Consider the following 27,025-nt stretch of genomic DNA (forward strand, 5'->3'; position numbering starts at 1 on the left):
AAAAACACAGCTAGTCTAAGTATTAGTCTTGCCACTTAATGACCTACAAAACCTGGCACAAACACATCCCACTTGTGAAAACACTGTACGCATGTCATAGGTAAAGAATAATGAATATTTAGAGGACTATTAGCTTTCACTTGTTATTTACCCGTGAACAAAAATTCCATCCTCCTCCCTGATTTATAGCTGATACATAATAATGTGCAACTATAAAGGGGTAGCGGCCAGAAATGGGTTATTGCAGTCATTGTTTTTACCTAAATGCATTATATTCAGTATGTAATTATTTGATTTCACTTGAGAGTGTGCCTCACTGCTCAGTGCATCTTCTGTAGAAATATTTTCTTAAACTTTGATACTGTTATTCTGTGCTGACTGTAGAGTGGGTAGGGTAATGTTCCCCTGCCAGCTTCTGCTTTGGGTAGAGCCTGAAGAATGGAAACCAAAACAAAAAAACTTTATGAAATCTGAGGTTATAATAATTAAGTAAGAGCTATCTTATATGTTCTCTAGCATTTTACTGTCTTCTTTAATTCAAGTTCTTATTTATTTCCCATAATGGAAACCCCTCTGCTTTACACCCATATATCAGTATTCATTGACAATTAGTGCATAAACTAATTGTATCATTGATTTAAAATTGTTAATAAGAATATATGGATATAAACTCAAAGGTGACTAAAATTAAAGAGATTTTAAGGAAACTGTAGGTCATTTATAACTACAAATGATCACTTACCCAACATGGCATGTCTGGTCCCTTGCTTGCATACAACTATGGGGCAAATTCACTAAGCGCCAAAAATGTGCTAGCGCCGCCTTCGCCAGACTAAGTTTCACCAGGGCGCCGCTAATTCACTAAAATCGAAATTGCGCTCAGGGAGGAGAAAGTTAGCAAAATTGCGCTAGCGTTAATTTGTCAAGCAAAGCGAAGTTACGCTAGCGATGCCTAATTTGCATACAGCGCCAAGTTAAAGTACAATGGATGTATATGTAGCAGCAAATACATTACACTACACAAGCCTGGGAAAGCTTCATAATATAAAATAGAGTTGTTATTTTGCCCTACACATGTGCCCACTGTATAGTTTAGGTGCCATATGTTAGGAAATGTAGGGGGGAAGGAGGGTGCCTTCAAGTCCTATCTACTCTATTGCACTTCGCCTGGTCTGAGGTGGTGAAGGCAAGTCTGGCGCAAGAGGTAACGTTCAGTAAAATGTGCAAGTTAGTGAATTAGCGTAGCTACGTCCCTTCGCCATAGCGCAACTTCACCTGGCACAAGGGTGCGAAGTAGCACTAAAGTAGGTCCACTACGCTAGCGAATTTACGTCAGCACCCATTAGTAAATTGGCGACGTAACGAAATTACATCACGCTGGTGAATTTTCGCTAGCGTTAGCCACTTCGCCCTTTAGTAAATTTGCCCCTATATATTCTATAGTTCTATAGTTATAATCGGAATTAAAATTTCTTCCTATACATCCTGGTGCAGAAGACGATTTAGAGGTTTCTAAAGCAAGATTACCGCTAGTCTACACTACTTTTCCCCATAGGAAATGAAGTTTGACATTTAAGTCTTGCAGAAAATAGATCAGATATGTGGTCTAGAAAAAAGTTCTTAAATGAAATTACCTACATAGTTTTATGTGAGAAGCAAGAAAATATATCCTGATTTTCAGTAAGAAAAGTAAACCCATGCCTTCAAAATGTGACGTGCATGGCGACACTAAAATAGGGAATATCTATTATTTAAGTCATTAAAACTATTTATACAGCGATTTCTGCTTTAAAGGTTACCAGCAATGGAGCAAATGTCTCTTTAACAACTCATAATTACTTTTAACACATGGTTAATACAGTTATTTAATACGCTACAATAACCTGAAAACCAGTTATTATGGTGTTCCAAGAACTTACTCTGTTTCCAAGACAACGATCACTTAGGTCAGAGCTCACCAATGCAACTCTTAACATTTTTGTTTAAATGCTTTATTTAACTGACTGACCAGATACTTTGTGAAATATGACGTTAATATGTGAAAAGCAAACATTCTCTTTACATTCCACCTTTCCAAATACTTTACTGTAAAATTTGTCTGGCAAAATGGTGGACACCGGGTGAAAAAAAGCCATTTATTTTTAAAGTATCTCAGGCAGAGTATCTTGTTTTGCTTTTGTAAAAGGGGTGACAATAGTGACATTAAGGTGTCACAGTAGATGTTACAGCCACCTTGCAGCACTAGAGTGTTCAGTTTGGGTCCAAACAGGTCAGTATTTAAAGGAGTGTTTGACCACATCTAGTAACCAATAGCAATCAAACAAAGGTGTGTTATCAAACAGCAGACCACTAATTGCTATATACTGATTGGTTTCTATGGGCTACTAGTCAACCTAATGCCATTCATTACATTATTCGTAAGCTCCAGCAGGGTTAGAATTATGAGAATGATATAAAAGCTTTGTAAAGTACTGTATAAAAGAGACACTATAATAAGGATAGAAGGATAGAAAGATAGATATGTTTCATACAGCAAACATATTTTCAAAGCCTTTAAAAGCCATTAAATTCCCCAAGGGCAATGGTGTAGGTTAGGTAACCCTGCAACTGTACAAGCTAGCCCCATGTGAATAACAGTCTTGCTCTTCACTATACTAAACTGCTGATCCCAACACATTCAATTAGTCCATGGCTAATTCAAAACAATATAGCCTTCTTGTGTCTCATCCCCCACTCTCATATTTAGCAAAGATCCTTATGGAAGGTGGCCTATTCTGATATTATTTTATCATACCACTATCCTCCAAATACAGTATACTATGAACTGGGCACCCAATTATCCACCCATAGTAACTTCAAGTGCCGAATTTCCTCATAATAAAAAGGAAATTCGGCTCTCCTAGTGCAAAGAGCACAATTGCACTCTCTGCACTAGTAATCCCTGGGAGCCCCTCTGACGGGTCAACGTAAAGAACGGTGTGGAGAGAGGGGGGCATCTCAGTGGCCTCCTCAGGGCAGTTTAGGGCCAAGAATCACCCCTGCTAATACTATGTCAATGTTTTGATGAAAGATATTTGATCACCTAATGTAGTTGTATCGATTGTCATCATGATATTGTGTTTACAAACAACCAGTCTGACCAATTACAGCCAACAGTGAAGAGTCCTGAAGAAAAAAATGGTTCCAATGTTGTGTACCATTCACAAAAATATTTTTTTTTTTTGAAAATAATCTTTATTCAATTTTCAAGGAAATACAGAAAGCAAAAAAAAGGCAATGGAAAGAGAAAAGAAAAAAAAAAAAAAATGACAGTTGGCAATATGACAATATCCAACAAAATGCAATATAAACAGGGATACACATTACATCAGTACAGAGTCAGCATATCAAATCAACATAGCCATAATGGAACAATTGCCCAAAGAAACTTCCCATGCCATGGAAAGAAGAAAGAAAACAAGGGACAGTAAAGATAGAGAGAAAAAAAAGAAAAAGGCAAGGGAGAAAAAAAACAAAAGAAAAAAAAAACCCAAAATATAGTCTCAACTCTTACAGCGAACCATCTCAAAGTAGTAACAGCCGTGGTGGTATACATTGTATAGGCTTGATATAGGTAAGGTGGTATTTAGGTCAAGGGCTGTATTTTCTAATAAAGGGCGACAGGACTGGAGTCAAATAGTAAGTCCCCTATATCGGAGCCACGGGTCCCAGATCCCATTAAAAGTATCCATCTCGTCACTAGCCAGCATGGTAAGCTTCTCCATCACCATGTAACCATCTAATCTGGACTTAACCAAAGGTATATCAAGAGAAGTTGTTTTCCATGCTTTAGCTATAATTTGTTTGGCGGCCGAAAAAATACGGCATATCAATTTTTTCACATATTTATTACATCCTGTAATTCTGCCGTGAAGCAGCGCCACTGCAGGAAGCTTAGTTAAAGTGAGCCCTGTGATGCTAGTGATCATGGTATAAATACGTGTCCAATATCTAATTGCTTTGGGACAGGACCACCAGACATGTAGGTAAGATCCTACCTGTCCACATCCCCGAAAACAGGTGGGAGATGTAGCAGGATACCATGCGGAAATTTTCTCAGGGACCAGGTACCAACGTGACATAACCTTTTGAGAAGTTTCTTGAATCAAGATACTGGGGGAACATTTAGTGATATCTAGGAACCTATCTAACCAATCATCCTCCTCCAAAGTGACATGAAGCTCCCGTTCCCATTGCCTAATGTATAGTAAGTCCTTTAATGGCTGTGGATGAGCTAACTGATCATAGATTCTGGAAATGGCACCCTTATGTGGGAGTGAATGGAGGCACAATTGTTCAAAAATAGTGGGGGGAGGTAAAGAGCGAGATTCATTTCCTATTATGGAAAGGATATAATGTCTCATCTGGGCATACCGGAATATCTCGGAGGGAGGCATATGATATTTGGCTGTCAAAGTGGGAACATCTATAAACTTATAATTCGGAGTCAGTTGGGCTATCATAGACAAATTGTTCATATGCCACCACTGAAAAGTCGACCCTGCCTGACCAGGAAGAAACTCCGAATTTCGTAACATAGACAGGGCTGGGCGGTAATATGAGGATAACGGGTATTGAGACCGGATACTCCTCCATAGCGACAGAGAGTGGGTCACAGTGGGGGGTAGTGTGAGGTTTGCGTTCCCTTTGGTCCAGATGAGATTGCTAAGTAACAGATTGCCAACCTGCGACTGTTCTATATCTATCCAAAGAGGAGAGTGAGAAGTGACATGCCATTCCGACATCTGGGCCAATTGTGCTGCGATATAATACAGTCGGAAATTTGGGGCCCCAAGTCCTCCCCTACGTCTACTCCTATAAGTCACACTTGCTTTCATCCTGGCTCTTTTACCCCCCCCAGATAAATTTCTGACAAGAGGATTGGAGTTTAGTTAGGGTTGTCATAGGAGGGCTTACTGGTAACGTACGGAAAAGATACAGCAACTGTGGAAGGATAGACATCTTTAAGGCATGAATTTTACCAAGCCAAGACAGTTTCATGGACTCCCATGTCCTAAGCGTAGAGAATATTTTCTTAAATGCCTTAGGGTAATTAGCAGCAGAAATAGTATTGTAATCCGAAGTTAACAGTATGCCTAAATATTTGATTGTCTTGGGCTGCCATTGGAACTCGAAATTCAGTTCTAGTAATTTTTGAACAGGAGCAGGGAGATTAATGTTCAACGCTTCCGACTTCTGTGAGTTAACTTTCAAACCCGAAATAGAACCGAAATCAGCAAGAATTTTATATAAGTGCGGGAGCGAGGTCATTGGTTTAGTAAGTAACAGCATTATGTCGTCTGCATATAACACACACTTATGGATTACGTCCCCAATTTGCAGACCAAAGATATCTTTATGTAAACGGACATGAATCACAAGAGGCTCTAGAACCAGGGCGAACAGTAGGGGTGAAAGCGGGCACCCCTGACGGGTACCCCTTTGTATTACAAATTTTTCCGAAAGGAATCCCAGATGTCGGACGCAGGCTCTAGGTGTGTGATACAATGCCTTAAGTACATGCAGGAATTCTAAGGGGAAATCGTATGCTTTTAACACCAAAGTTAGATACTGCCAAGAGACCGTGTCGAAGGCCTTTTCCAGGTCCAACGACAGTAACATTGAAGGGATATTCTGTTGTTTGCTATGGTGTACCATATCAATAACTCTACGAATATTATCGGTTACCTGTCTACCAGGAATGAATCCCGCCTGATCTCTCTGTACTAAGGCATGTATAAAGATATTTAGGCGAGTGGCATATATTTTGGCGATGAGTTTGAGGTCTATATTCAGCAGCGATATAGGACGAAAATTTTTACACAATGTGATGTCTCTATTAGGTTTAGGTATGACCGATATATATGCGAGTTGAGATTCCGCGTCAAACTTTCCCTCCCCAGTCAGCATGTCATTATATAAAGCGGACAGAATGGGGACTAGTGTGGTAGAGTAGGTCCTATAATATTTGGCGGAGAAACCGTCAGGGCCCGGGGCTTTGGCCAGCTTAAGATCTTTGATAGCCTCTGCAATTTCTTCCGACTCTATCGGTTTGGCTAAACTACTCTGCTGCAATTGAGATAGCTTAGGAATAGGGATGCTATCAAGAAACGAGTGGACGGACTGAGGGTTCAAATTCCCCTTCTGCTCATAGAGAGATTTATAGAAGGATGCAAATTCAGCAACAATTTTGGCCGGATTAGCAGTCAAGGCCCCCTCCTTAGTTTTAATCTGTGTAAATGGGGTATGGTGAAATTTATTGTTCAATTTCCTCGCCAACATCGTGTCTGCCTTGTTGGCTTTTTGAAAGTATTTTTGCTTTACCCACGACAGCCGTTTAATTTCCTGTTCTGTCATTAACAAGTTCAGTTCCGTTCTCGTTTTCTCAATTTGTTTCCAGAGAGGGGTGGTAGGGGTAAGTTTATGCTGTGATTTAAGCCGATTCAAATGGGACATTAGGGTTGTCACTTTCTCTTTCGCAACTCTTTTCCGCTTAGACAAAGCTTGTATCAGCAGGCCTCTGACAAATGCCTTATGGGCTGCCCAGAGTGTAGAAGTCTTCATGTCAGGGGTTGTATTGGCCGCAAAAAAAGCTAACAGCTCGTTTTCAAGGTCCTTCACTACAATCGGGTCAGACAACAGGGTATCGTCAAGCCTCCAAGTATAGAAATTAGGTCGTATAGCTACTCCCTGCAACTGAAGTTTCACAATAGAATGATCTGACCAAGGGCAAGCATGAATAGAAGCGTAAGAAATCGAAGAGGCCAGTTGTTTATTCAGGAGAATCATGTCTATCCTAGAATAGGACTTATGTGGGTGGGAGAAAAATGTGAAGTCCCTTTTATAGGGGTGAGATTCCCTCCAGGAGTCCACCATAGAGTATTTGTGCAGTAGGGCCGAAAGAAAGTGCGGGTGACGCAGTCGCATATTAATTGAGGGGCACAAAAATATTTTTAAGTACATGTTCTATCTTACAATAAATATTTGTTATGTGACAAGAAGTTTTTCAGCCACTAGAAAGTCCTTCTCGGTTACTATTAATCTGCCTACAAAAGGTACTTAAAAGAAGTACAAAGAAAAGTAATTCTCAGACTACTGAAGAACAACTATAAGAGGGGGTCAAAAAGTGCAAATCCACTGTAAGAATATAGTGGTTTGAGATCCGTTATCCGGAAACCCATTATGCAGAAAGCTCAGAATTGCGGAAAGGCCATCTCCCAGAAGACTCCATTTATTTTTTAAAAACAATTTCCTTTTTCTCTGTAAAAATAAAATAATAAAACAGAAAGAATATACACTTTAACAGCCATCTAACAGAATCGTATCAATGTGTTCTAACACCCAACCAAGCGGTTTTTATTTTAAAAAAATTATTTTAAATAATGGTGGGAAGCTGTTTAATGGTTGGAATATTTTAATGGGAAAAAACTTTCTTATCGGTAGGTGAATTGATCCACTTTGAGACTTGCTGCAGTGCGGTTTGAGCACCTCAAAATTTCAGAGAAAGATTTCAACTTCAGTAACTTACCATTTAACCTTATTACTATTTTTGCTGAAGTTCTTTACCAGGATAAGATGACTAACAGAAACAGGAATCTTCAACAGACAGTTATGTATTTACAGTTTCACCTTATTAGGTATTTTTGGGAACTCTTCAAAAAAAATCAGTTGGATTAAATAAAAAAATCTCTGACAGAATGGCATGGTTTTCACATGACCTGCTTTTCACAAAGAGTAGAGGCAAATCAGAACATTCCAGGCACAATGCTAAAAAGCAGGCAAAGACAATTCATCAGGAGCTTTAGAAACAATAGCTGGCTCCTAACGGATCATTTGAGAGCAAAGCGTACAAGGCAGGAAAGCTCTAGTGTGCCTTTTATTTCACACTAAAATTACAGTGGAAATCATGAGAATATTAGTTTAAGAGATGTATACATTCACTATACCTTATTTTTTATTACAAAGTACGCATATCCGCAGCATGGTAAAGCACGTGTGACGTGACCGAGGAAGCTAAACTATAACCTCTGTTGTACATTTTGGGGAAGCTAATGCCTTATTTGCTGTCACGCATACACAAAGAACACAACTATAATCCTACTTGTCAAGTCTCATTAAAACTACCATTGCATATGAAAGGAAAGTTCTGGAACTACATATTTTTCAATCAAAACGATGCGGACGCTGAAACTATTAAAAACAGAATAAATAAATCAGTATAAATGTACATTTTTAGAAAAAAAACTTTATCATGATCACACAAAAATATAAAACTTGTGTAACGGATAATAAATCCTTCTGTGCAGAAACTGAGCAGTTCCATTTACAACATTTTTCCTTATTACTGAAATGAGGGGAATTCATCTGCTGAAAAGCCAGGGCTAATGTATCTCTGCAATCATGAAAAACAGAACATATCCACAAATACTTAGCTTTCCCCACGCTTCACAATTCTTAACTGACTTTTTGAATATAAGCATATCTACAGTATGCACATGTATTGCAATTTAATTTATATACCTGTACTACATAGATCAATGCACAAATATTCAGCAATATATATACACTTTTACTTCTACATTACACATATACTTCATAAATACAGGGTAATGTAATGAAAAGAGCAACTTTTGCCCAAGGTTTAATAGCCAGATCAGATGTTTCTTTGCAAACAGCTGACCAGTAAATGCAATTTGCTAATTTGTTACTATAGTTTATTAGACCATTAGGAAATATTACACCTTTTATTACATAACACCCATATACTTCCCGGTTGAAGTCCATTAATTTTATTATAACCCTAAGAACATTTTCCCACAACAGGCTCTTTCAATCAACAAAGAAAACACAGAAACGTTAAATAATTTAATGCACACAAACTATAAGAATATTAATTAAAAACAGAAAACAAACACAGCAAAGAGCCATGTGGCTTGGCATAACTGCCCACTAGAAGGTTACATGAATGCTTTGAAATTTGAATTATTTTTTCCTTTGTATGAATTCTTGCTTTTTTTGAATATATGGTTTGGGTGAATATATACCTTTAGGTCGGTGACACGCTACGTTTCCGGGGAGATTAGTCTCCCAGCAACAAATCTCCTCATCTTCAGGCGACTAATCTCCATGAAAAGCCTTCCCGCCGGCTATTTTGTAAATCTTCAGCGGGATGGCACTCGGATCCCTTTGTTTTCCAAAGTCACAAAGTTGTCTCACAAGGAAACTTCGGGCGACTTTGGAAAGCGAAGCAATTCGAGTGCCATCCCGCCGCCAAGGAAACTTTGGGTGACTTTGGAAAATGAAGAGCTCCGCGTGCCATCCCACCGCCAATTTACATTCTAGCTGGCAGGAAGGCTTTTCGGGAGATTAGTCGCCCAAAGGAGAGGAGATTTGACGATGGACGACTATTCTCCCCGGAATCTTAGCGTGTCACCACCCTAAAAACTACAGATACCTGCGGCAAGTCTGTCTGGCAGCAGACCAAATCTGTCCCAACATCATAAAGGGTCAATTAGATTGCTATATGGATGTGTCTTTAGGGTTGTTTTGTTTTGCAGATGTGATATATATCAGTGATAATTGTATATCATACTGTGATATTTAAAAATACGTAGTAATCTAATCGTATAAAGCTTAACATTAGTTTGTTTTAGAAATGATCACTGTACTGTACACTCATCTATTCATTCATTGTATGATCGGAGAGACAAAAGAGCAATACTGTCCCTTGCAGCAGTTGTTGCTAGGGAAGGGGAACACATACTTCATTACAATGTATTGATCTCACAAACAAAGGGCATCCATTTTATTGATTCCTTCTTACAAAAGTCCCATTTGCCAGGTCATGTAATACGTGATATGCTTTGTGATGCGCTAGCTCACAATAAAAGTAAAACCACATAAATTCCTTTTTTTTTTTTTTTTAATGTATTATGTCAGCGTATTGTGGCTCCCCCTCTGCTTATAGACTATTGCCTTCTACCTATACTGGGTTATTGTTCATTCTCCATGTAAAATATTTTTTTCTATGGAATGTGGTAACATATCATTCCATGAAATAGCAATCTGCTTTTGTTTAGCAAGATTCACATAAATCACACTTCTCAGGTGTGCCACAAGGTCTCAGCCAATTATGACCTCATGTAAAGCTGTAGTCATATATATATACACACACACACACACACACACACACACACACACACACACACACACACACACACACACACACACACACACACACACACACACACACACACACACACACACACACACACACACACACACACACTTAAATAATAGATATGTATGTATGTCTGTCGGTATAGCAGAACATTTATATATAGATATGTATGTGTGTTTGTCAGTGTAACAAAATCACTGTAGTAAGGATGTGCTTAAATGCTACTATAATATATGTAGTTAAAGAGTTTGGAAGCAGTTCTAGTAGATGAAAAGACAAATTCCAGTGTGTACAGTGTGTGACCAAACCACATTTCCACATCCTGCCACTGGAGAGAAGACCTTGGCTGGGGGGCTGAATGAAACAGCTGGTAAGGGAGCTCCAAAAGGAATGTGAAGTAGCACAAATGAACACAATACAGATGCTGCAAAGCAATAATCATGACAACTATGCTAAAATCCTTATAATGCTGAGCAATCCCGCTCAGGCATTTTTCGGTCTCATACATCATGTTTTAATTCCTGTGTTATTCTTTAGCTCTAAAATCTATTCTACTGATTTATATGTGTGTTTCGAAATTCTGCTTAAAGATACTACTGCTAACAATATTATTAAGGGTGGTGATAAAATTCCATTTTCTTATAACGACAATATATGACAATAGCAACACTGCTAATTTATTATTATTATTATTGATATTGTTGTTGCATCATTCTACAAAAGTACTTTATACATGTTTGCTCTCACGTTATACAATGGCCTCCTCTCTTTCCCTTTCTGACCAATTTGTTTCCCATTTTGACCAACTGTGGCAGTTCTAAATTAGTTTGATGGGATTTCCAAGATCATGAGTTTTGATATGTATAACCTGCTCTTACTGTAAGTAACTTTACTTTTGTCAGTAGACATAAGAGCTTTCTGTATGCTTTTATTTCTATATTTCCAGAACTGGCCAGCTCCATTGACCCAATTTTTAATCCAGCTCTTTAGTTTACTCTCAAATAATCTTATACGTATGTGATCTCAAGGCACACAATTTGGCATTCATTGCCTACAAGACACACAGTTTCTAACTATCAAGAGTGACAGTGGATAATCAGAAGTACATACACGTATGGGACCTGTTATCCAGAATGCTGGGGATCAGAGTTTTCCCACCTAATGGATCTTTCCATAATTTGGATCTTCATACCTTAATTCTACTAGAAAACCATTTAAACATTAAATAAACCTAAAAGGATGATGTTGCTTTCAATAAGGATATAATTATATCTTAGTTTGGATCAAGTACAAGGTAATGTTTTATTATTACAGAAAAAAGAAAATCATTTGTAAAAATTTGTATTATTTGTATAAAATGGAGTCTATGGGAGATGGCCTTTATGTAATTCTGAGCTTTCTGGATAACAGGTTTCAAGATAACGGATCCCATACCTGTGTACGTATTCATATTGCTCATGTACTTTGCCCTCTACTGCCATTTGTTTGACTTCGCTAGGCATTTAATCTTGCAAAAATATTTTAATTTTAATTCAAGATTTATCATTGTTACTCCACTGAAGCTGTTACATTTGTTTCTTCCATAGACAGGTTATCCTTGAATAAAAATCACCTATAACTGTCTTAGTTATAAGAGTATCCCAGCTTGTATTCTTTACTTATTATTCTTTCTCTGTATTTCTAGCCTTTAACATATTTAAGAGGCATACTAAAATAGACCAGTATTATCAGGGAAGGTCAAAAACATATGGTCTGCGTCCATGCACATTAGAAACATTCCATTCCATTTTGAGGTACAAATGTCAAGTGGGAACATGAAGTTGATAAAGAATATGTAGCAATATGCATAATCTGCAACTTCCTTTTTACCTCTATACCAGCGTTTCTCAAACGGCTGGGACTCTGAAGATAGAGGCTAAATAGGGTGAGTTTAGATAGTTCCAGGAATGAGATTAATGAGTCAACAATTATCTTCTGTCCTAGATATTCTTGGAACTATAGGTAAATGGCCAATATAGCAATTTTTTATATCTGGACACTTGTTCTTGTTTAAGAGGGGATCTGAATAAATGCTGGCTCACAAAGGGGGTTTTGACCTGAGAGAAACCTGAAGCCCACTGCTCAAAAAAGATAACAACTCTGAAATAAAATAATAATGAGCAGAAAGCAGGATAAACTACCTTATTGTGGACCTTGGTAGCCTCTGTACATTTCCATCTTCTTTTTTAGTAAGAAATGTCTTAAAAATTAAGCAATGGAAACAATGTGTAATCTGTGTAATCTTGTAATCTGTGTAATATTCCATCTGAGTTGTTTCATTTAAAATTCATTGTTGTAATGTACAGAATGAAAAGTTGTCTATGTCCAAATATTTATGGGCGCGTGTGTGTGTGTGTGTGTGTGTGTGTCTTCCACTGCAGTGTGATTTTGTGCTTGCCCAAATTATGTGTAAAGAGAACATAGTTTGTCACTAATCTTAACTGTAGATACCTACGCCTTGAATGGGAGTGGCTAAATATATGCTGTCCTCTAATGATGCCTAAAGCTGGCCATAGAGGCAAAGATCTCATCGTACGAATCGAGGATTCGTATGATTTTCGGAACTTGTGTGGTGAGTCCCAACATTTTTCGTCCGGCAGAGATCGGCCATTTGGTCGATCGGACAGTTTAGAAAATTTCTGACGGCTGCCGATAATATCTCTGCGTGTATTGCTGATCGTATGATTTTCAGTGGCAGATTGTCACTAGCTTTGTCTATCATACGATTGCTGTTAGGGTCAGAACATTGGCTGATCTGTTCTTTAACTACTTTATTTGGTCGGAATGGTAAGACTTTGATCTGAATGTTTAGTGGCAGGTCGGGAGATGGGAAAGTCCGATCGTACGTTGATTCGTACGATCGGATCTTTGCGTCTGTGGCCAGCTAAAATACCAGATCTCCGACTTAATAGCATATATGCAGCCACTAGCTTTGGTCCACTCTGAAGTCCCAGCAGCATAGCCTCATAGCATATAAGAAGGCGATTGGCTGCAGTATATGGTGTAACAGGGTATATTTTTCATTAGAATGACAATTGGTACAATGAAAAAGAGGATTCATACAGGGGATTCATACTGTAGCATTCCAAGCTAAATTATTAAATACCGCTCCTTTTGTATGTACTGAACATGTCCCCTAGTTAACACCCATGCATCATGATTATAAAGCTTTCAATATACTGGAATTACAGTATATTCTTTTTATTCCACTACTGTGGGAATCACTGCTGATCACTTCTGTGATTAATCAGTAACAATGCATGTACAAGTGCAAGTAAAAACTTTGTATTACTTTAAAATTCCATCCACGAAATCCTACAAGGAGCAGGCACTCAGTAGGTAAGTGTTTTCATTTTTTCTCTGCTTGCCCTGCCCCTGCTTCAGTATAGCATTCTGTAGAGTGTTCATTTATTCCTATATTAAATCAACCACATTGCCTCCCACTGAAGAACCGGTAACAAGCCTGTCATGCTGTAAAACTAATAACACTGGAAAGGAATACTGTTAGAACACATGTCCTAATACTGGGAAACAGAGAGACAAATTAATCTCCCATCCTTCCTGATTTGGCAAGTACTGTTCTTAAAGAATGTGTGTATCATCTTAACACAGGGTATACTAATCACTGAGAAAATTATAAGAGAATGTTAAAATTCCATATAATGGAAAAATAAAAGAAAGTTGTTAATGTTTATTTGAGAAGAACATGTATTTGGTTTTGTGATGCCATGCAGTGCATGTTAATTATTTACATAGAGTGTAGGTATAATCTCAAATGAGGGACTGGATTTATGTATTTAATCACTGCACATAGGACCCCAGGTCTGCAGTTAAACCCTTTCTTTTTCATTGCAGAACATATCTTGGATAAAATATGTTTAGTATATAGTACTGTGCATCCATTCTATTGATTCATTCACCCAAATAAGCAGGTGACTGGATTAATGTATGAACATTTATATTCCTGCAGTATGGTATTTGTTAATATCTTACACAACATGTAGGACACATGTGACTGTTTCGGTGTCTGTGTTAATCTTACTGATGATTAACCTCTATACTTGGTTAAAAAACACTGAGTTGAACTCAAAAATAGGCTTCTTGGCCAGTGTGGGAGGTTGTACAGAAATCTGAAGAACAAACTGTGCTTTGTAATGCTGGATACTTGTGGTCACATTCAGTATTTATGTGGGTTTCTGTGTTTTTATATGTCAGTTTGGCTTATTTATTTCTGTTTTCTTATTCTAGTGGTCTTTGGAAACATTACAGCTAAACACCTATCATTTTGAGAATATCTGCTGATGTGTACCCTTTCCTTTACTTTTGGCACTTTGTACCACTGCCTTGTAAGTTATAAATTTCCCCTTTAACCTCTAACAATAGCTAAGCAAAACAATAAAAATGTTTTAATATTGCTTCTTTTTACATGAGAAAGGGAATGCAAAAAAGAGATTTATGTCAGGTTAAATGTCATATCTAGCTTCTTAAAGGGAAACTGTACCCCATTTTGATATGAGCACATTCATTTGGGCTTATGCAGAAAAGCTTCATAAACACTATTTGAAGTTCCAAAAACAAATATAAATTTATGTTTTAATTACAGAAACATAATCAATTCCACAGATTAAAGGAAATGTATTTGTAAGAGCAATTTCCCACCCAACCCCCCTTAGAATTACAGTGTCATGCAATCCCTCCCTTGCCATGTTTCATTGTGAAATTATGGATTCTGGTAAATTAAATCTGCTAAATCTGCTTTCCATAGTGGGAGGTGCACAGATTAAAGGAAATGTATTTGTAAGAGCAATTTCCCACCCAACCCCCCTTAGAATTACAGTGTCATGCAATCCCTCCCTTGCCATGTTTCATTGTGAAATTATGGATTCTGGTAAATTAAGTCTGCTAAATCTGCTTTCCATAGTGGGAGGTGCACAGATTCTCTGAAAGGCATGGAATCCATCACCTCACAATGGAACAAGTTGACAGAGGGGTTGAGTCACACTGTGAGCCTAAGGGGTGTGGAGATATGGTCCCTTCAGACACATTATAATAGTTCCCTTTCAATTTGTGGAATCTATTATGTCTGTGTAAATTAAATACATTTCCATTAATAAGTATGAATGACATTCAGGTCGGGGGCACCAAAATGTCAACTCCCCACAGGGCAAGATGCATTGTGGGCTAAATCACGAAGTCTACTATTATACCCGTTGTGTAATACAGACCAATAATGTCATGTTTAGAATGACTAAAAGTCACTGGTTTTAATATTAGTCTATAAGACTGATCATAAAATAATAAATGGAACAGTTTAAATGGGATCAGTTGAAATGGAACAGTACTATGATTTGAAAGCTGCTGTATACTGTGAGTTAACTAGCGTGCTCCTTGTCCCCTTCTGACCTGTTTACCATGTAAATGGCTATTAAAGCAGAGTCAGCGGCAGGAGCACAACAGAAATGTTGAAATAACACTTTCAGCTGCTATAAAATGCAAACTTCATCAGGGTTCTATCAGCAAAGTGTGTTTTGTTTGTGAGCATGCTACAGCAGTTCTGAGGCTAATAACAGACTAAACTGAGACCGCTTTTATCCTTATACTGCACACAAACCATGCATAAACAGATATTTAAGTATGTCTTAAGAGGCCAATGAACATTCAAATATAGCTTAATTTTCCTGTTCACCGTAGGATGTGTAGATGCATAATAAAGTTCAAGAAACCTACCTGCACCATTCCTAAAGATATGGTAACAGCAACTATGAAATATATATATATATATATATATATATATATATATATATATATATATATATATATATATATATATATATCTCATTATCAGACTGGCACATCCTATAATAAATCACCAACAATTTTATTCCAGACACATTGTACAAAAATCGGTCGTTATTAGGACCCTCCCTTCAGAAAGGTCCCAATAAGGACCAAAATGTCAGATTTCCTTGAGAGGTCCTAAAACATTTCCTTGAAAAAGTTCCTAATAAGGACCGAAACGTCGGATTCGTCTGAATCGTATTTAAAAATTCGAATTATTTGCTTATAATGGAGTCTATGGTAGATTTCTGGATAACGAGATTTATGGGTAACGGATCCTATACCTGTACTTGTATAACATTTATAAAATAGCAAAAAAAAAGCAAAGCAGTTTAGTTACTAGTGGTGTATGAATTACAAACAATAATGTATCTGATAAGAAAATATGATTTTACAAAGTCAAATATTCTTGCTTAATTTCCTGTAGATTATATATGCAAAGTCATATTCATTAGTCTGTATGCAAATCTTAACATTGGTAAATTGTGGAATATATGAAAGAGTTAGGATTACATATGTTATTTCTAGGGACTGCAAGTGCTGTGGGCAAAATTAACATATCTACAATAACATGATTTGCATTGCTCTGTGGTTACCTTTCATGTTGTCAAACTACCTTTTTTATAGCCCATGAGATTTTTGCCTGAATTTGCAAGGAAGAGTATCAAATACATTTTTGGGGTTTCATAATAAATGAATGATGCATTGCTCATCACAGACATTTAGTTGCATGCATTTTAAATTCTCCTGAAACATTTATTATCCACCAATCAGGAAAAAAAATCATATTATCTTACTGAACCTGACTCACTTTGCTCTATTTTAGGATGTCAGTCTGTATTTAGGGATATCAGTCACAGGACTAAGGCCCAGGAAATGATTAATTGTGCTTTAAAGGCATTTTTTTTGATGATCACCAGAGGAACATTTATTATCATGCATGAGTGTATACAGATAAGCTGTGTCTTTTTACCCAAAAACCGGAGCCCTCACCACAGGTTCCTCATGAGTAATTTCTGATTCCCTTTGAAAAGCCACATACTCAGTGATGCCTTTATGCTATCAGGCTAAAAGGCTCATGGGGAAATGCTAATGTATACAGATCTGCCCTCCTATTGAACTCGGCCCTGCATAGAGAAAGAACAGTTTTTTCCCTGATACAGACATAAATTGTGTCATGTTAATTCTGTCAGGGACATTTGGGTGAAAGGAGGGATAAACCCACACAGGTAATTGCTGATAACCAATAAACCATCATTTCATTACAGGTGCCAGATTTCTATTTAGCATTACAACTGTAAGGGCCTGCTCAGCAAGTCAAAAGCCAGTGTTTACTGTCTGCTGGATTGAAAATGTATATATTTATAGTATAATCCAAAGAATAATAGGAATGGTTCATTTCAGCCTTTAGTAATTTAACAAAAAAGTCCTGCAAAATTGCCACAGTTTAACATATTAACTTTAGGGTGGCCATAGATGTCACTACAAACTTTCCCGGAAAAGAGCTTTCCAGGACAGATCATTTGTTTCAATACACATATGTAGAGCTGAATCATCACATACAGTTTACAGGTAGAAACAATAGAATTATACTCTATCTGACGATTTAGTACTAACAATGGCCGATGTTCAGGTGCCTTCAAAGGCACCCTATCAAAATTTTATAGCCAGTCCGATCAACAAGCCGACCAATATCCAAGCCTTTGATGATATCGGTCGACTCGTCTCCGACCATACACGTTTGTAGATATGGCCTCAACTTTATTCTAAAAATAAGGTCTGCCCTTATCAGTCAGCCATAGGATTAGTGGAAGTTATAGTGCCCTATGTACTATACTATCAGTTACAATTAAGCTAGCTAGTAATATCTGGCTCATGGTGACTTCAGGTTTAGTAACCTGGGTAACTGAGGTGTTAAAAGTAGAATATTGAGTAACAATGCAAATGAAGCATCACCGGCATACATGCAGTGATTTGTTATTGTGAATATAATATATATATATATTATATTTTGGTGACTTCATTGTACAATAATGTATAATAAAGTACTTTCTTCACCATGTCCACACAATGTCCTTCCATGCCACTTTAGATTTCTCAAGGTTTTTATATGTTTTATTAAAGGTTGGAAGAAAGCTGTTGTTGGGCTAAAATCCCTTTTCTTCTATGGTCTATTGCTATCCTGACATTCCTTTTCAATCCATTTACTTGCCAACTGGGTTTGTCCTGTTTTGAAAATCATAGACTGGAGTTTAGGGCAGGGGCACACAAAGCTACTGGGGGAGATTAGTCGCCCAGCGACAAATCGCTTCTTCTTCTTTGGGCGACGAATCTCCCCAAACTGCCTATCCGTCGGCTAGAATCTAAATCGCCAGCGGGATGGCACCTTAGTTTTACAAAGACATGCAAGTAAACGTATTGTCCAATGATCATACAGTGCAGTGGAATATGCTGGTGCTTTGATATGCTTATTAAGAATAATGGTAATTGTATTGCTATTTATAACAGCACCTAAATAAGCAGGCTTGGTCCAGTACTGGCCAATTTGGAGCCCAAGGTATGCATCAATTATCTGGCTGTTTGGCAGAAAGTGGACTATTTGAAACACGAATATGAAAATAAAAGCTACAGCAAGATTCCCAAGTTGCAGTTGTGTATTCTCTGCTCTATGTTAAACAGTTAGTTGTATGTGCAGGATAAATAATTAAAGCGTAATTAAAACAAATAATATAAATACACATTGCTTAATATAACAGAGAAGAAAAAAACACAATGCTTGTACCTGCTAATGTGGACAGAATGAAAACAGAATTAGGGAAGACTATTGCATTTAGTCTGAATTAAGAATTTTAATTTGTTAAAAATCTGACAGATCTGGGCTTATTTTTAGATCTTGCTCGCTAAACACATTGCCTTTTATAAATGTATTCATTAAGTGATTAAAACAGAGAAGGAACTGAGTACCTTAATTCTGAAACATCTCTGTTCATCGCTTCTTCCTGCATTTAAGTTTCAATTACAGTTGAAAAATGCAAAATGCTACGTGAAAATATCATTACTATGAGCTATAGCTACACAGAGTCATGGTAAATCAAGTCTATAGCTTTTTGTTTCAAGATTCCATTCCTCTGGCACCTTCTCAATCCATCTAGAAAGATTTATATACAAGACAGCAAACTAAAGAAAGAGAGATCGGCCCTTATAATCACCTTCAAAGTACTGCAAACGAAACACTTTATCAGCGCGACCACATTTAAATTAACAAAGCAGCAACTATATCTCAGACAAACTAAGCTCAACATGAGTTTGCAACAAAAGCTATAACCCTGTATAGCAATATAATTCATAATCAATTTCTAAAACACCATATCACACAGTGAAATACAGGGCAATTGCCTAAAAAATATTATTAGACATAAGCACAATTTTCCAGCATTCCAGTACTTCAGCTGAGAAGCTACAATATGTAGTTTTGATGTTGTACAATTCATGTCAAGCCTACACAGCGAGACTAAATAGCATTAGTTATTGTCTCCAACAAGAGAGAGAACTAAGAGATTAAAAAGACCTGCAGTTCATGCATAATGCCAGAAACAGAACTAGGATATTCAATAGTATTTTAACATAAAGAAAAGAGAAGCATACATGCATTTAGTTATTATTTTAACATTGTTTTATAAGAAGCAACCTATTGAATCCAAAGATAATGTTACACTTAGAGAGATACTACTGACACCAGAAATTAAATGTATTTTTACATCTATCATAACATTGTCTTTGCATGCTATTTATAATTTTGCCATAAAAGTATTTGCCCAATGTTTCTACATTACCCATCTGATCCGCAAGTTCCTCTATGAGGGGGCTGCCATATTTGTGCAGCAGGAGTCCGTTAGCATAAGAAACTCTAATTGACTGGTCGAGAAAAGACAGTCAGGTTGGCAAAACAGTCAGATTTAGGATCCTCAAGTAACAATTACTTATAAAAGCAGCCCTATCAGTAAAAAAAACTATCAACATGACCTATTGGCAACTTTTAGGGGCCTATTTATGAAACCTTGATTTTTTTCCCCATAGGCTTTCTAATGTTTTTTTAATGGATTAAAATCCTTCGAATCGAACGATTCGAAGGATTTAATTGTTTGTTTGATTTTTCGTTCGATCAAACTATTTGCGGTAAATCCTTCGACTTCGATATTCAAAGTTGAAGGATTTACATTCGGCAGTCGAATATCGAGGGTTAATTAACCCTCGATATTCGACCCTATGTAAATCTGCCCCTTATACTTTGAAGAGTTGTTTTTTAGTTTTTAGTGACAGTTTTTAAGTGTCAGTATCACTTTTAAAATTTAAATAGGTACACTGTACAACCTACAAATGCTTAGATCCTGACTAGTGAAAAAAGGTCTGAATATAAGGTAGTCGCAGAGTGTTGTACTGTGCCTTAATTGGCTGACTTTGTAGATAAAATGCAAGCTCTCAGGTCATTACCTAACACAGGCACCACTCGATTCAATGGTCCACAGTACTCTGCGCTCTAAAAACCAGGCACAGAGCCCTGTGGCTATTGAACAATGCCCCAGACAGTAGGCAAACTGCAAAAAAAATGACCAATTTCAACCTTTTTGTAATGTGCACACTGCATGGAGCATTGTAAATGACCCCTTAAATTTTTACTCTATATTTTTTTCATAAAAAGTCCTTTTGGATCTATCGATTTTGTCACTATATTCCTCTTGATGGCTGTGGTTGCCAAAAAAACATAAGTGCCTTAAGCTGGCCATAGACGTTGATCGTACGAATCTCCGTTTCGTGCAATTTTCATGCCTTGTGCGGAGTGTCCCAACATTTTTCGTGCAATGGCAATCAGTCGTTCAGTCGATTTGACAGGTTAGAAAATTTATGTTGGCTGCCTATAATATCTCTGCATGTATTGCCGATCTGACGATATCAATGGGAGACTGTCACCAGCTTTTGTTGGAGATAACTTTCGTATGATTGCTGTATGGGGCAGAACATCATCTGATCTGTTCTTTTACTACTTTATTTGATCTGAATGTTTAGTGGCAGGTCGGGAGATTGCACCAACATCGAAGGTATATCTGCATGTCTATGGCCAGCTTTACTCATATATTCTTTTGTTAGTAATGTGCTAGCATGATCTTGAAAATGTCTGTTGTTTGAAGATAATAAGGATCTGCCTGATTCATGGATATATATTATATAGTGAATAAATTACCCCCCCCCATTGTAAAATATAAGGATATTATAAGTTACAGAGGAGTTACATGACCATATAAAAGCACGAGGCGGAAGGCCGAGTGTTTTTATACAGGTCATGGAACTCCGAATGAACTTCTAATATCCTCATATTTTGCAACTGGGGGTACTTTATTTATTATAATACACAAGTTTCAGTGAGTCATGTGACAGAAATGACATCAGAACTCACCGTTTATAAGGATATCATTTACAAGATATTCATGGCTTTTGTGTATTATATATTAATATTTATGGTCCTAGGCAGTTTAACAATGTATCCTGAGAACATGGAGAAGAAAACAGAGAGACACAGAGAAACATATACAAACATACAATGTAAAATATCATCTGTAGCATAGACAGCTTTTACTGTTTACAGTTATCTAGTTATCTTACCATTTAGAAGCGGTTGCCCTTCATGTACACTTCTGTAGACACTGGCGTGATAAACATCCTCAAGAAATCCTGTCTTGCATAATCTGGATCCCCCGAGTGCTTCAACTGGTCCCTGAAACGTAACCGAATATGCCTGTTACATTTGCAGCCCCCATTAAGAGAAGACGTTTGACTTGGCATAAGCCTTTTTTTCACTATAGTCAACTATAACAAACTCCTTTGTTTCTCTAAGGTTTACAATTAGAAGTGTGAGGGCCAAGGGTTAAATATTTTGATAACTGGTATGGAAGAAACAAATCCCATTTGTCTGGTAGGATCTAAACGCTAAATAATCTCGCTTCTTTTAACAATTGAACTTAGCAGTGGTTGAGCCTTAAGTGGAATCATAGGGGAGAACAAAAACATTCCTTTTAGAGAAGATAAAGCTTGCGGAAAGCATTTCACCATGCTAACTTATTTTCAGACACAGACACTTTAAATGTCATGTCTTAGCCAAGGAATCTGGACACAGATTTAAAAGAAAGTGTTCTCAAAAAAAGGTAATGAACCGGAGGACAAAAGGAAACTTGATAACTGTATAAAGTGCATTACTGTGTGGATATGGTCTACATAATTTTGATGGCATTAAGAACAAAAACATCAACACAGCCCCTGCCTCAGCTCATTTCCATTTAATTCTCAAGGTGAAATTGCATTTTAACTGTTTTGAAGGCTTTTCTTGTAAAGTCTGCCACACATTGTGGAAAGGGGTAATTTAGCGGCCTTTTGTGTTCGTAATAATCAGAAATCTCTGCTTTTGCCACTCATATCTCTGAGAGAAAGAATACAAGAGAAAAAAAATCTAAATGAACATTGGCCTTGGAAAAAGGGTTGCGAAAACAGTAATGAAAGGTGAGAGTATTTTAATGGATGTTTTGTCATCGGATAAACAATAAGACACAAAAAAAAGTTATGTGCACCATGAAAAGAGCTTAAAATCTATAGAAATTTACTTGCAGAGATTGTCAATATAAATGTAATTCAGTACATGACACTCTTCTCTCAAGAAAATGGCAGTTTGCAGAAGGTAATTTTACCAACAGAAAAATAAAAGCACCAGTGTGCTCCGGCATCTTGGGGGGAAAATACCTATTAAGGAATCCCAAGCAATTTGTCAGGAAACAGAGGCTGGGAAATAGCAGTGTGATTGTGTTCAAGTTTGCAAGGGACCAAATGGTCCTGTCTGCTCATTCTCATGGGAGGAATGCAGGTAGTGAGATATTCCAGTCATAGTGCAGTCTCACAGGAAGCTCATACTGAAAATGCTGTTTTCATGCTGCTTCTAATCACTACCTATTTCGTTTATTTTAACATTACAAACAAAGATTAGATAACTAGCACAAACGCCCCCCAAAACAAAAACTTCCTTTCAACTTCCTGCGTACAAGAGCCAGTGCTTATTATTAACTTTCTCCACAGCATGTCATCCTTCATTGTGGCTATTTCGTACACCACAACCACAAGCCATGTTCATTTTTCTACTTCCATGCCAGAAATGAAAGACAAACCACTGCAACCTCAGTGAAATGCTTTCATTTCTGCAAATGAATGTTTCGTTTTTCAAAGAAATATAGCAGTTTGCCTCTAAGTTAGCAGCTGCAATAATAGTGGGCACTATACAAAAGCACGGCAAAAATTGTAAAGCTAGATACAGTACAGGGATCCCTTACCTGGAAACCTGTTCTGAATTACTAGCAGGTTATTTCCCATAGAGTCCATTTTAGACATGAAGAAAAGGATAAATCATATGTTAACCTTTCCTTCTGATTGAGCACCATGGAATGGTCTGCTTCTTCGTAATATTCGACACCCCCACCCCTAGGGATTTAACATATCCTTCTCCATTAAGCAGATAATTATAACTTATTTTTTCTCTGTAGCAATCGCACAGTACCTTGGTCTTGATGGTAACTAAGCTGCATGAATCCATATTGGTGGCAAACATTGCTTTTAGGTTTATTTAATGTTTAAATGATTTTAGCAAACTTAAGGTATGGAAATCCAAGCTCAACATCTGATCCTAACCATTTCACATAATATGGTTGGGAACAGGAACATATGTGCTGAAGAGTTAAGAACCTTGGCCTGAGAATTTTGGTCAGCCCATGCTTACATTATTCTTTATGTATACAACACTGTCATATTAGGAATATTGATGGGCGAATTTATTCGCCAGGCGCGAATTCGCTGCAAATTTGCGCGTTTCACCACCGGCAAATCAATTTGTGAAATTGCCGCAAACAATTCGACAGCGAAAATTCGCTGTGGCCCATGGACTTTTTAATGGGCATCAGAACTGTCGCCAGCGTCTGAATTGTCACCAACGTCGGAATTGTCGCCGACGTCAAAATTCACGTTTCGCTAATTTTTCAGCGATCGAAACAGGAGAAATTCGCCCATCACTAATTAGGAACTAATTTAAAATTATGGCACACAGAGAAAAAAAAGAAAATTTTTTTTTTATAAAGGGTTGCTTTGGTTAGGGCACAGTTGGCAAATGTCGCCTCAAAACACAGTTTTACTGTTTTCATGTTTAATGTGCCATAATTGTGGATTCTTCTTAGAGACAATACCTGGATTTCTGCCTCAACATTTTAAATCTGGACACATTTCCAGAACAGGCTCCTTGTTCCATAACCCTTACAGAAAAATTCTCTGACCCACTGATCATTTATAAACATTGGGCAAATTTGAACCTGGGCAATAACCCATGGCAACCATGATGTTTCCTTGCATTGGTCGGCCTGCAACTGTATAAAAAAAAAGCTAATTATTGATTGGTTGCTATGAGTTACTGTAAGGTGTATATAGTATGCATACAGCCTAAAAGTAATAAGTCCAGTAGGCATGGGGTCCAGATGCATGTGCCCCTGACCTAAAGTCAGACTGCAGAAGGCATTCCCACATTCATGGACAGATGTACAAGTAAATGAAAAGTTCTACTTTATTGTGAAGACATAAGGTATATAGTTTTCTGTGTTACCTGTACAGATGTCTATGAATAAGTGCATTTGTGCATGAAATGCGAAAGGCAGTTTGTACACCTTATGCCTAGAACTTATATAAAACATATGCTTGTACGCCTGTCCATGGATCTGTGCATGCCTACCGCAATCTTTGGCAGGTGCAAAGTATTTATAAATGGATCCCTGTAACTTATAAACTCAAGATCCCAGCACAGCAATACTTAGGCTGCCATGCCTTGGCATATCTCAGTGTTGCAAATTCAAAAACATGGTTGTACCAGTCATGATGCTAACTTTCACACAATATCCAGTTCAGAAAATAAACATTTATCACAAATCTCATTTGACTACTTTGGATCCTCAAAGGGGGGTCAGCATACTTCCCAACATTTAAAAAAACGGAAAGAGGGACAAAAACGTCTGGCACATGCAAATGTGTACATTTTAAACGTGTGTGCACACTTTTAAAAACTGTGTGCACAGGTCAGAATAAATGCAAAATTTTGTGTTTTCACACAAAATTCTTTGCGCGCACCACAATTTGTTGTGCGTTGGCTTCAAAATTTGTGTATGTGCACATGAGCGCACGTCTTAGAGAGAATATTGGTTGGGAGGTATGGGTAAGCCCCACAGTTTAGCTAAGTACATGCTAGAGTTTAGATAAAAGAACATGATCCTGCAACTCGCCTTTCTACGTGAATTATTTAAAAGCAAAATAAATAAAAAGCATTTTATTCAAATTCAGTTCAAATAACATTTAGAACAGAAAATTCAGTAGAAAGATAAGGTTTCTTCTTCAAAGTTTAAAAAAAAGGTCAAGAAGTCAAGTCAGTGGAAAAGAAAACAATTATTATCTAACCCTAACATCCCACTAGATTAAATCAATAGAGTGGAATGCCTACAATCACCTCACTAACTGTATGGATAATATTTGCCATGGACAATCACAGAATAATGAAGAGCTTCTTCAGGTACGGCTACTTAGCAACTTCTGTGTGACCACAAATATCACTCTGGTAAGGTATCTATGCGTTTTTCTCTAGCAGGGGCTAAACTTCAGAGGAAGCAGACCCTTGTACCTTGGTAAAATAGGCCAATTTATCAATATTTTGAGGCTCTCAATTGAATTTGCTGTGAGGCCCACTAACATCTAGTTCTGTCACTGTTCTCTACGGTTACAAAGAGGGACATTTAAAGCATTGCCAGCAGACTGACTGATGAACAACCAGCATTATATAAATAAAGGCTAACAATATTCTTTCACTGGGAAAACTAAAGAAGACTGTATCTACTGTATAACTGACTATTTGAAGGTCAATATATAATGGATGGCTCCAGATCATCCACACAAAACAGCAAACTTAATGCAATACTAACATCAAGCTCTCTTTAGCTACTCAATGGCTTTAAACCCAGCACTGTGATTTGGATTAGATAACCACATGATGCCGACTTTCAAAACATGTGAATGTTTGCCTGGATGTGTGTGTTTAATACAAGCATTCCTTTCAGCTACCAAAAAAAAAACCTTGCATATGCCCGAACCTCTGCTACACCATAGCTAATTAAAGGAAATCTAAATTAGTAGGAACATGCCTGACTTGTTACACAGTCTGACTCAACTTCTTACTGCCAAAGTGGATTTGAGAACCTTTATTGGCCCCCTTCTCCACTGGGAATGCATCAAAAGAGCAGGATCATGCCGATTAAATTCCACCTGTCGAGTAATTGTGGCACTACAACTGAAAGCAAGATGCTCAGAACAAAACAAAAGATATATTTTAGAATCACAGAGCATATGACAGACCCACATTACACTACACGAATATGAAGGCAATTTACATGAAATAAATGTATTCTTGAATTTTGCAAAGAAAAGCCCAAACAGGTCTAAACACTGCAAAGATGACTTGCTCAGATCTACTAATCCCTGTAAGAAGCCATCTGCTCACTTATTACCATTTCAGGCAATAGATCCTGAAATTGTGCTCTGGTAGCTTTTAGAGCTTTAAAATCCCTTAACTTATTATTTTTTTCCAGAAATTGCATCTTAAGATGTTGTGTTCATCATTTTAATGTTTCATAGAACACAAACTATTTCTCTTCTGCTTAGGAATAGGTGGTCACACATTTCAGTTGCCAATTAAAGCCTTGTTCCTCTCCCTATTCTCCAATACAATTTGCAACTCACTACATTGGCAACAACTGCTATTGTGAGTGCAGACAATGGTCCCAAAAAAAAACAAAGGCACACGGCCATGAATAA

The 27,025-nt window shown here is 37.4% G+C and overlaps 1 protein-coding gene across 1 annotated transcript in view; it reads right to left on the bottom strand.

The window, feature by feature from the left end:
* cdh2.L (cadherin 2 L homeolog) overlaps window positions 1–27,025 on the bottom strand; it is a 153,368-nt gene that overhangs the window by 117,152 nt on the left and 9,191 nt on the right. Inside the window, 1 exon segment of the mRNA NM_001172236.1 lies at window positions 21,755–21,866. Coding sequence (NP_001165707.1) covers window positions 21,755–21,866 — 112 coding nt within the window.

Source organism: Xenopus laevis, chromosome 6L (assembly GCF_017654675.1).
Source record: "Xenopus laevis strain J_2021 chromosome 6L, Xenopus_laevis_v10.1, whole genome shotgun sequence".
NCBI lineage: Eukaryota > Metazoa > Chordata > Amphibia > Anura > Pipidae > Xenopus > Xenopus laevis.